General features: G+C 36.4%; 1 protein-coding gene across 6 annotated transcripts in view; it reads left to right on the top strand.

Moving 5' to 3' along the window:
- Positions 1–12,137, top strand: part of OGDHL (oxoglutarate dehydrogenase L) — a 58,575-nt gene that overhangs the window by 10,048 nt on the left and 36,390 nt on the right. For all 6 annotated transcript variants that reach the window (XM_087764809.1, XM_087764810.1, XM_087764807.1 and 3 more), the window contains 4 exons: positions 1,570–1,749; positions 5,418–5,520; positions 8,921–9,036; positions 10,996–11,150. In XM_087764809.1, the coding sequence (XP_087620935.1) occupies positions 1,570–1,749; positions 5,418–5,520; positions 8,921–9,036; positions 10,996–11,150 (554 nt within the window). The remainder of the gene's footprint in view (positions 1–1,569; positions 1,750–5,417; positions 5,521–8,920; positions 9,037–10,995; positions 11,151–12,137) is intronic.

Here is a 12,137-nt window from a genome sequence, read left to right on the forward strand (position 1 = left end):
GCGTGATCTGTCTGCCTTAATTTGTCACGGCATATGAAAGTTAGGCTATGTTTAGATCAAGTCTGTGTAAGAGCAGGGTGATAAGTTAAGTAAGTTTATCGTATTTGTATCAATGCAGCTTTGTATTAATAAAGTGCATTAAAGCAGTGTTTCTTGAGCCATGGCTTCATGCTAATGATGAGGTTCCTGCTCACAGGTGCAATGAGTCCCCTCACTTCCATAACTTGAATTTGGAAGGTTGGGTGATGTTTAGCTCTTGTATCCTGCCCCTATCATGGTGTTTCCGAACACGTTAAAGCTTGTAGAAATTTCAATATGAAGACTTTTCGCTAATGAAAACAGAATTTTATAAATATTTTTCTGTTGTGCGGTGTTGGTATTACATTATTTTGATTCTTTTGTGTATTCTGTAATGAATATATTAAGTAATGTTCTTTTTAAAATCAAAATTTTGGGCTACTTTTTGTCTTTTCTGGCACTGGTTCCTTGAAATGCGTTAGTTCCAAGCTCACAGGTGGGGTAAATAATATGCACGGTACAAAATGAAATTTAGCTTTTGCAGTAGTTCTATTCCTGTCACAAAAATTTTAAAGTTTTGAAATAGCTTCCTTTCTTTCCTAGGTTAGCCAAACAGAGGAAAGTGTTTTATGACCTTTCATTACCTTTTATGGAAACTGTAAGCTAAGCACAAGTATTGATTAGTCCCCTGCTAGTGCTAGTGAGTATAAGCATCTCAGATGTTTTATCCCATTCTGCTGCTGTCTGTTGGCATCCATATATCTAATACCATTGTAACCTGGGATAGTGACTACCTCATCAGAATAGAAACAGATCAGGAAAACCAGATTTGGGGGTATGTGGAGGAAGTGGCTTGTGTAAAAGTGCGGATGGAAATAAAAGGATCTTTCGTTTGTTGTGATTTGGTTTCCGAAATATGTGCTCTTCTAAAGTTATGACTTGCACCTGAAACCAGGTCCATAAAATTTCTTTCATAGCGAGGTAATCTAAGCTGGTGAGGAAAGGACTTTAGACCAAAAGCCTCACTCAGAAAAGCTGTAATTGCTTTTAAACAGTTTCTTCAAGAAAGGCCCTTAAGGACTGACTCTGGTTTAGCATATTCAGTGAGTGTCTTGAAGTATCATAAATTCTTTAAGTATCATTAAAGCAATGCATTAATTTCATTTATTAAGGCTTTCAGTTTTATAGGCTTGATACTTCTTTACCAGCAGCATAATATCATACCCATTACTGGTTGCCTGAATAAACGTCATGGTTAGAAAGAGCTGTGTGAATGAATAATGTACGAAGATGCTTTGCACTCATATGTGCTGGAGAGTTTTCCACTGAGCAAGCTCAGTGTAAGAAATGAGATGAAAAGGGTGAATGAAACACACAGTTGCTACCAAGATGTGGACATATCAGTGCTCTCTTTTTGCTGGCTATTAGTGGTACTTAACACTGTAATGCAGTGAGGTACCATTTGCAGCTTGAAGGAGACGCTTTTGGTTGAGACTTTTGTTTGAGGTAATAAATTTTACTCCTTCTTTCCTTCTCTGTACACATGTCCAGTCGTGGGATTTATTCTTCAGAAATGCTAATGCTGGCCAAGCATATGATCCCCATCTACCAAATCAGTTGGAAAGAAAGGCATCATTTCTTCAGAGCCATGGCCTGGCCCAGACACCGGGTAAAGCTGAAAAGCTTGTGGAAGATCACCTTGCTGTGCAGTCTTTGATAAGAGCATACCAAGTAAGTGTACTTTGGGCTAGGTGTGGGAGGGCCTCTCCTTTGCAAACAACCTTTTTCTTCATTTTTATGTTCTTGTTTGTCTTCTGGTCGTAACTCTTGCCTGTTGTCTTGCTTCTGATCCAAAATATCTTGAACTAGACAGTCTTTTCTTCCCTGCACAGTGTCTGAACACTGGAATGCTCCTCTGGTTTAGCAAACTCGGGATTCAGATTACCCACAGCCCTGATGCTGGTCATCTGACTTCACCTGGAAGCTCTTTGTGGAGATAATTGTTCATGAAAGGGAACGTGAATCTATTGGGTTTTGCCCGTTTACCAGGAGCAGGAGCCAAACATGTCAAAGCTTAGCCTTTACTATTCTTTTGGCTTACTTGACTGTATTAAGATTTTGTGTGTGTGTGTGTGTGTGTCTGTGTCTGTGATTCAGTAAGTTACTTGACCAAATTGGAAAACGTAAGTTATCTGAAACAGTTTTTGCTTCATATGAAGGGAGTTGTCCTGGATATACTGGTACTAATGAATCTCCTGATGTGTGCAGTGAAATAAGAACTTTTCCCTCTCTTCAACAGCAAACTTTTCCATGATCCAAGTCTGTCTTCACCTCTGGGAAAGTTTGTATTACAGTTCTAAATGTTACTGCCTTTCTTTAAGAAAGGAGAAAATGTGCTTGGCTTCTCATACATGTAGTGTGAATTTTGAGATTCCTGATTTGAGCAGGTTTATAGGTAAAAAGGGAGAGGAGAAATAATGAATTAACCAGAAGTTGAATTCTGGGAGGATGACGGTACTGAGTTTAGGTCAGCTTTGATGAATTTCTTTTAGAGAGCTCTTCATCAAAATTGACTTTGGTTCGCACTCAGATTTTTTTAACCCTTTTATTAAATTAAGAAATTAAGTCTAATTTCCTTTTTTCCCCTAACAGAAGGAGGATTTTGGAAATAGCACAGTGGTTTTGGTTAGGTGTGTTCTAAATGTAAAACAAGTTTAAACATTTTTATTTAGACTTGTGTTTAATACCTTAATTTCAATAAAAGGCTTACAAACAGTGGGAAACGAAAAAACCCTGCTAAAGATGTAGATTGTATTGAGCAAAATAGCCCAGTTTGATTTTTAAATTTCTTTTCTGCTTTTTTTAATAAGTATGTAACTTCCCAAGAAGTTTGCTATAGTTTGACTTGAGCAGATCTGTTCTGCCCTGTGCTAAGAATTTTAACTCCTGTTTGCTATTGTCAGAGGAATAGAAGAGGAACTTTTCAAAAAAACTTTATTTTCTGTACACATCGCATTGTCACCATTGATTCAGATATGAACCATGTTAATCCGGCTGTTGGATAGGTGTTGTGAAAGAGTATAAAGGTTTGTGAATATAAAGAATATACAAAACTTACTTAGTAATAGCTATGTAGAAAACAACCGGTTCAGCCCATTCACTTTTGCTTGCAGTAAAAATTTGTTGAAGAATTAGAGAAAATTGGAGAATGTTAGGCTGTTTTGACACTGTTTACTTGAAAATAATTCAGGGATTGCAGTTTTGTTTCCTGTATTTGAAAGAGTATGCTGTCCGGCTCAAGTGACGGAACAGAAATGTCTGTATAAATGGCAGGCACCCATGTGTCTGCGACAAACAATGAAAGAGGATTACCTAAGGCAACTGTCTGTTTTTAAAAGGTATTTAATACCCTCTAAATTCAGTGTTGAAGGGATACGATCAATTTGTGACTGTCCTTTGCCTGATAATGAAATGAAATGGAGAAGGATACAGAATTTTCATTTCTCAGACCTGTCAGTGTTTTATGGTTTTTGTGGTAAACTGCTTTGTGGTCTGTTGAGCTGGTCTTCTGAAAAGGCAGTTAATCTATTGCTTTTTCTAATGCAGAACACCAGACGCACTGAAAGAAGGATTTCCAGTGAAATGTGTGTGCTTAACAAAAATGAGTCTAGATAAATTAATTTCTTGAGTCTTCTTTTATAATGTAGGGGTGGTTTTTTTGCATGTGTCTAGAAAATAGGATTTTAAAGGCTAGTTTCACGTAGTCTGTACTTGCTTTTAGTCAAATTTATGGCAATTGATGAAAATTTTCCACGCGTGTATTTTCACAAGGTTGATCTCTGATTTTTGCAGTTGTTGCTCTTTTCTGTATCCAGTGAAAGAAGTGGAAGTTATTAAAAAATAACTTAATATGGAGGAAAAGACTGTTTTGTAGTTAAAGACCAAACTGCTCCTGGAGTGTAATATGGCACAGCGCTTTACTGATTTGCTCTTCTGGGTTTTGGCATTCTTGCTAATCCTCTTCCTCTTCCTACTAATACCACAGAGCAGATGTAGCTTAGGGAGGTGAATTCTTTCCTGTTGATGATGCTTGAGACAGAATTGTTTGCTTAGTTCCAGTCAGATAGACTTTGTGCCGCTGTAAACAATGAGGTGGCACAGATGTTGCCATGGGCATCATTTGGCCTCTCAGAGTTTTATTACTGGTGATTCATGAGATGCAAAGAATCTCAGAGGCCAGGCTGAATTTACAGAGCTGGTGTTCTAAAAAAGATGCCATATTTGTTTGCTTATGAGTGGAAAGCATTTTGTTATGAACTCTCCTGCAAATATAGAACATCGGAATAGTGTTTTTACAAGTCGCTTCTTGATGAACCACACTTTAATCACACTCTATTATTGTGTGATGCAATTCATTATTAATATTGCAGTTTATTGATATATTGTTTTCCAGAGACAATTAGGATACTAGTAGTGTGAATGAAATTCTACCCAAGTGATCTGAATTGGTCCCTAAAAAGAAGAACATTAAGGAGAAAGTATTCATATATTAATCTATAAAAAGCTTTTAATGAGCTAATTTGGTATATGAGAATCACACACAAGAGACATTATATTAAAAAAATTGGGTTTTATTTGAGGCTCTATTGAATCAATTAGTTTTTTCTTCTGTAGCGATGTTGTATGTTAGTATAAGGCACTAGTTTATGGCAACTTGTGGCATGCATTAACACCAGTCATATTGATAACTGAAAGCTGGCTAAATTTCCTACTGAATTTGTGTTTTTTGGTGTCTTGAATGTCAATTTTAACATAGATGAAATTCCCGGAATTCCATGAATGAAAATAAATGCTATCTGATGAGGAGCACAGCTCATGAAGAGTGATCTGTTCAATTCCAATATAAACTTCTTCAGCACCAATCTGTGTTTTAGGTCAGCAAAGGTGTATTTCAGTATTCTGCAGGTGCGGAAAAGAGGATTCAGGCAAAAATACAAAATGACTGAATTAGCAAATGATAGGATCTATAGACTAGTCATAGTTTCTTAATTTTACCTAGAGATTTAGAGTACAGTCTTTAGTGGTTTTCTTTACTTAGACTTCAGTGTAATTACAGTTTAAATTGTATGTCAGACAAAATAAAGGTTATGTTCTGATGTGTATTCAACAGTTTTTAATAGAGGTAGTATACATATCCAGAGATATAATGCTTATTTCCGGTTCCTGTTTTCCTGTATGGGAAAACTCGGGAAATATGACCCTCTCATGACATTAGTGGTGTTTGCTTATTTGACTTCATGGCTGATATATACACTATGGAGAGATATCTGTGACTTTTTCCCTTTGTCTGACTTTTGTTAGTGTGATTTCATTTTTCTCTCACTTTCCTCCTTTTTCAGATCCGCGGCCATCATGTGGCTCAGCTAGATCCCCTTGGAATTCTGGATGCAGACTTGGATTCGTTTGTTCCATCTGACTTAATCACTACCATTGATAAACTTGGTGTGTACACTGCATGCCTTGTTATTTGCAATGGTCATTTGTCTCTTTTGTCTCATTGGGCTGAGGTGATTTAATAAGACATTTCAGGGAAGCTTCTACCTTTTTTGCTTGCTGGTATCATGAAATAGTTTCTTTGAGCATCTGTAAGGAGGCTCAAATTTCAGGACGGTGGAATTTCTACTCTGAGATCACAGGTGAGGTTCCTGTGAATTCACCTTCTGATGAACGATAATTATAAACGCTTTATAAAAACCCCAAATCTTATGGTTTTGAACCACACCAGAAATTAATACTAATCAATACATTAGGCCAAGATTCTGGTAACCTAAATTACTTTTATACCATATGCTTGATACTTATTTTGACTGGGGACATGTGAAGGCTAGTCAATAGGAAAAACAAGGAATAAACAAAGTGCTGGATAGAGGAGCTTAGGGTAGATTTCATACCAACTTGGGATTCTAGCCTGTGATACTTATTCCTTTTGCGTAACTTGAAGAAGTCTGTTTGAAGTTAGCAGAAGAAAACACGGAAAGTGCAGACTTCTTGACTTGTGTATATAATCCAATGGTGATCATTTTAGTTTACTGCTGCAACGGTGTAATACGCTCGGGTTTGCTTTTGCAAAGGTGGTTCTGGTTGCTAAGAGGGCATGTCTTTGAGAAATTGCACTGATCAATTTCTTTGCTCCTCTCTGCTTGAATAAAAAACCATCTGATTGATTTTTCTCTACTCCTCAATCTACCTGGTATGTTTAAAAGGTGGTTTTCTACTTGATAAAGACACCAAATCAATTTTTCTTTGATATGTAGGGAAGCTTTTTGGACCAGACATAAAACATAGTGCAAGTAGTAGATAAAACACATTCTGCTTAATTTTACCGTAAGTACATCTACTGCCTCTTTGCTTCTGTGTTTTCTCTTTCTGGTGGTAGGGAAAGAAGCAGTTCTGACCCTTGATCATATAAAGGCAGTGGAGTGCCTAAGACTGTAAATAGAAAGGTGCTTACACAAATCAGGGGTTCTCTTTGAAGTTTGTCAGCTTTAATTAAAGGAAAGTACCTACTAGAAAATACATCAGACATTTACTGAGTAAATATAATTTGTTTGGAGCGTGGGTGATTGCTAGCACGTCAGTTCAAATTTCTTTAAACTCTACAGATAGTTTAGTAGTGTTGTGACTGGTCAGAAGGCATCATACTGAAGCCCTCATGAGCATAGGAAAAATATGCTAGACCTCTGAATGAGATGGGGGCATGTGTCTGAGAGTGTAACTGAGGTGATATTTCAGTTTGTGAGGGGAAACAAAATTTCTAACCTAGTCTTGGCACAGCAAAAAAGGGAAGGATCTCAAATGTTGCCTATCCTTGAACATTCCAGGCAGGAAACTTATGAAAGGTCTCTGGTAGTACAGAAGGTATTTTAGTATTTGATTTTTCTGTGCATTTTCTTTGTTCCATCTTCTGGTTTCTTTTTTGAGAAACCTTTTGGTAGGAAGTTTCTTCTGGGAGTTGCTTCTAAAAATGCAGCTAGTTACAGGTATACCTACTGCACGATTCAAGTTATAGAATTGTTTTCAGGAACTCTTGGATTTCAATAAGATTGTATCTCTTTAAACATGAGGTGGTGCTTCAGTAAATATGCAGTGCTGCAGTACAAAGCACAGATGTTCTCTGTGTGCCCAGATCACTCCTGTATGTGTTCTGGTTTTTGCATGACAGAACATGAAGAGCCTGTGAAGTCTGAGAGAAAGTCAGCAAAGGAGGAAAAAAAATAGGATGTTAATACTGCTTTGTTTCAAATGACGCTAATGCCCCTGGTATCCCCTGTGTCCCTCCCCCCTCCTCTTTTTTTTTCTCCCTTTTTTTTTTAACATTATAGAACATGAGAATTAATTTGATGCTGGAAAAACCTATTATGGTACTAAAAGGAGAAATACTGGTACACAAACCCTTTTTTTGGTCACTCCAGATTTGACATTTTAATATATTATTAAAATTACTATTGAAAACAAAATTAATATTTTAAAATATGTTATATATATTATTTTAAAATAATATAATAAATAATACATAATATTTTTTTAAATACAAAATGTATTTGCATTCCTATGGCCTGAGTTGAACTCTAAATGTTTAGTTCCATTATTATTTCATCTTTAAATTGCTTCTTCGTTTTCATCTTCAAATTGCTTCTTTGTTTTCATCTTCGGAAAACTCATTTAACACGGAATACGGAGCACTATTCTATATTGATTTAAGAGTTATGTGCAGGCTGTCGTATCAGTGTTAAAGTGGATGCCTGCAGTTTATCCGAACAAAGATAAGAGAGTTCAAAATGAAAAACACAGAAGCTATTTTTAGTTTTTAAAATATTTTTACATGTGCACACACACATATATAATTTTTATGTATATATAAGTTTCTGTAACTGTATGTAATGTGTATTACAAGTTTTATACATTTGCTGCTTACAGTTGTAAGAAGCTATTTTTCCTTTCTTCATTTAACAGGTCTAAATTAAACTTTATCATGCAAAGCCTTTAACTTGCATTGATGCTAGTCTTTCAGTCATCTGTTGTGTATTTTGGCTTTTGAAACTGTGTAATAGTTATGTTAAATATTTTCTTAAACTGTATTCTCAGTCAGAACAATTTTAGATGTATGTCTAAATCAAGATGGGATGATATGCTTAAACAAGCCCTTGTTTTAGCTGGTGTGTGTGTGTGTGTAAATCTGTCTGGTTTATAATGGGTCACCAATTGGGAAATAGAACTTTACAGGCCAATACATGGGTATTTCAAACTAATTTCCCTATAAAGAGAAAGGGGGTGAATAGAGATACCCTGGAAGTTCTACCAGAGGGTTTGCACGGTGTTACATTGAACATGTTCTGTATTTTCTCTTAGTCTATCTATTAATGTTGTATAAATTAATCTACTATGCTTCCAACCAACTGGTTCTGTCTGTGAAAAGTGGTTCTTTTTGGTTTTGTTGCTCATGATAAAGCAAGGAAGAAATCCCAATCATTACAGTTATTTTACTAAACAATGAAGTGCTAAGATATAATGTGGAGAATTGATGGCATATATGCTAATATGCTGAAATATAAAAAGACTTGGGTGATTTTAATTTCAGTTGTTCTATCTGAGCATTTAAGAATGGTTTGGTACTTCTAATCAAACAATAACTATTTAATTAAAACATTTCTTTTTAAAATCCAGACTAAAGTGCATTGTACTAATGGATGCCTCCAAAATATTCACAATTTCAATTTTTAATCTGGTACGTTCTTTCTTAATATTGCTTTATTAAACTTAATTCGTGGTGGTTTGAAAAACAATGTTCGTTTCCTTTTTGTATCCTACCCTGCTTTGCAAATTGATAATGTACCTGTTGTAGGGTTTTATGGTTTGCATGAATCAGATTTGGACAAAGTCTTTCAGCTGCCTACAACCACCTTCATAGGAGGAAATGAGAACAGTCTTTCTTTACGAGAGATCATCAAACGACTGGAGGTCAGTGGGATGTTTTTTGATTTGTGATTGTTTTCATCCAAACGCGAGTGAACTTTTTCCAGTTGTCAGTCACAAAAAAACCTCATCATTTGTCAATTATTAATAGAGCATATAAAGAATTCAAATGACATTAAAAATAACCAGTGTGCTGTTTCTAGAGATGGCAGCACCATTAGTTTCATTGCCTGGATATCTGAAATACATAGATTAAGGATGAGTATAAAAGAGGTGAATATGGTAGAATGCTAATTTGGTCCCTAGTTCTGTAAAGAGCTGATGTTGTTTAAAAGGAATAGAGCCTTCAGAACCTGTCTTTTAAGCGTCCTACCACAGGTAAAACACCTTTGCATACAGTACTCAGGACGTGCAGGGGTTGCTCACAGAGCCCTACCTTTAGTGAGACTTTTACCTGCGTAAAAATGCGAGGGTTGGGTACCAAATTCATGAAAGCCCAGCGGCAGCTTGTGGGTAGTGATGGCCCTTGCTTTCCATCCCCAGTCCTTTTTCTAGAGTTTCATTATCTGACAGGTGATATGGTTATGCCATGTGAAGTCATCAAAGCTAAAATAATTTAAAGCAAAACTATTTTAAAGAAATAAATATAATTGGAGGGGAACTCCAAATAGCAGAACAGCAAGTAGGAATGGTAATGAATTTGTAAACTAATGAGTTAATAAGTATTGGATATTCCCGATTGTGCTTTTTCCAGCATTTTGGAGTACTGAAGTTGTAGACATTTCTGTTGCATGGTAATGAAATCCATTGGAGTAAAAAGGGCTAGGGGTGAGGAAATATTTTAAAGGATGAAATACAGAACTGAGTTACAAGAATATAAAAATAAAAAAAATAATTATTGGGCATATAAGGGTTCATGGCTTTGACTTGTTGCAGGTGTGAGAGAATGTGCTGACTTGCATGTTTGACTATTATATCAGCTTAGCTGAAGAGTGGTAAGTTGTTAAGCCACAACAGCTCTGTTGTGCATTTGAGGTCTATATTTACTTTTTGGTTTTTGCACTTCTAGCATGACTGTGCAGCAGTTTTCAAGAGATAATCCTTAAAATCGTAATGTGCAAATAAATGGATAAAATCTATAGCAAAATCTAAAAGCCTCAAGGAACTGGTTTGTGTTAAAGAGAAATAACCCTCTGGTTTTCCTCTCCTCTCCAGAGCTTTGGAATTTTTTTTTAATTGAAGTTAACATTAAATTCCTTTTTAGAGGCAGTAGAGAGCACATACTATTTGTTCAGAGTGTTTTTTTTCTCAAATTAAACTCACAATAGGTCTTACTTCTGTTGACTTGTATTTTGGACACATTTTTCTGGTTAAATATTATTTTTAAGGTAAGAAAAAGAAAATTTACAAATGCAACAAGGAGATAAAATTTCTGAAGTGTCTTTGCATTGTTCCCTGTCCTTTCTCCACTCTCAGCTGCTTGGATTCTTTTTCGGATTTCCAGCCTTCTGAGACTTGACAGTTACCACATAATTTGCATGAGGCTTCATAGCTGTCTTCTCATTGTCTTTGTTACTTGATTTCAGGTGACATTTAAAAAAGACAGGGTAAATTTTGATAAATGACTTGAAATCTTTGTTGGTGCATCTAAAGAAAAGACTCTATTATGCCTGTAAGAACAGTAGCAAGTTAGGTAAAATAATGCCAGTCAGTTTAAGGCAGGTTTATTGGCCTACTTTGAATGTATCACCAAAGGAGAATCTTCCAGATTCAAAATTTTGAAATGTTACTTTGCAGAGAAAGCTTTCTGGCACTAAACTAGATTCAGTAAAATAATTTATTCACTTATAGGATTACTGTGGGGAAGATACAGTGGAAGAGGAAGAAGACCAGATAGCTTTCAGAAGAGTAATATGTACAGAAAATATAATTTTAAAATATATATTTGTTTCTTTATGGCCTATTAACTCCTAAAGCTTCTGTGTTGGTGTTTTCACATCCTAGAATACCTACTGCCAACACATTGGCTTGGAGTTTATGTTCATCAATGATGTGGAGCAGTGCCAGTGGATCCGGCAGAAGTTTGAGACGCCGGGAGTTATGAAGTTTACTAATGAGGAAAAAAGGACTTTGTTAGCAAGGCTGGTGCGCTCAATGAGGTACACTGGGGTGGTGCTGGGAAACTGCTTTATGACGGCTGGGTGTAAGCTGGTTCAGTCTGTAAACTGCTGAGGTGGAGGTGAAGAGTCTAAGTGAAATCTGGAGTACAGGTGGGTGTAGTTAATGTGGCTGTGATATCAAAGGAAAGCGTGTGCTGTGAGGTATGTCAGGGTCAGTGTAGTTACTTTTAGTATTCTATTTTCTTAAAAAGCAGGTTGTGTTCTGTAACGCTTGTGCAACCTTTAGTGGCATACCTGGCAATGTTTTCATTGGCTTGCGGAGATAAACTGGGAAAAAATTGTTTCAACAGACTACTAATATGCATCTGTGCTAAAGATTCGTAACCTGTTTCAGAAAACAGGTGTCAGAACAGCATTGGATACTGATCTTCTGCTATATTCTATCTACTGTGCGTCTTTCTAGTAGCACACGATCAAAGGAAGCAATCCTAACAGTCAGCTCAAGGAGAATTTTTAGGCAGGTGAAACATTGACATGAGCATTGTTTGGGATGCTAACAGTCTCTTTGGAGGGCTGTGCCAAGATGGGACTGGATTTGAGAGGCATAACGTGATTTCAAGTCCTGGTTTTGCCCCTTTTCCTTTTGAGGTATGCCAAGATGTGCTGTGACCTGGTAGCAGGAGTTCTGGTCTCTGCAATATATGAAAGCATGTTTGGAAACAGCTTATTGATTGCTCCCATTGTGGCTATCTGTATGGAAATACTGTGATCCCAGAGACTGAATTACCCTCTCACCCCTAGAACAAGACTGTCTTCTCAGGCACAAGATTTATTACAGTTCTTACAATCTGAAACAGTTTGCATATCCTTTGACAAACACAGGAGTTAAAGATTTAAAGACACATTTTCTGATTAGGCTTCTATGTTCAAAGACTTAAAAATGAAGTGCTCATTGGAGTTGTTGGAAGATATTTTTGCCAGGTTGTGTTTGCCAATATTATAGCAAGATGGTTTGTCTGGTTAAAA

The sequence above is a fragment of the Nipponia nippon genome, unplaced genomic scaffold (genome assembly GCF_047370975.1).
Source record: "Nipponia nippon isolate SJK-2023a ecotype South Korea unplaced genomic scaffold, ASM4737097v1 scaffold_3, whole genome shotgun sequence".
Taxonomy (NCBI): Eukaryota; Metazoa; Chordata; class Aves; order Pelecaniformes; family Threskiornithidae; genus Nipponia; species Nipponia nippon.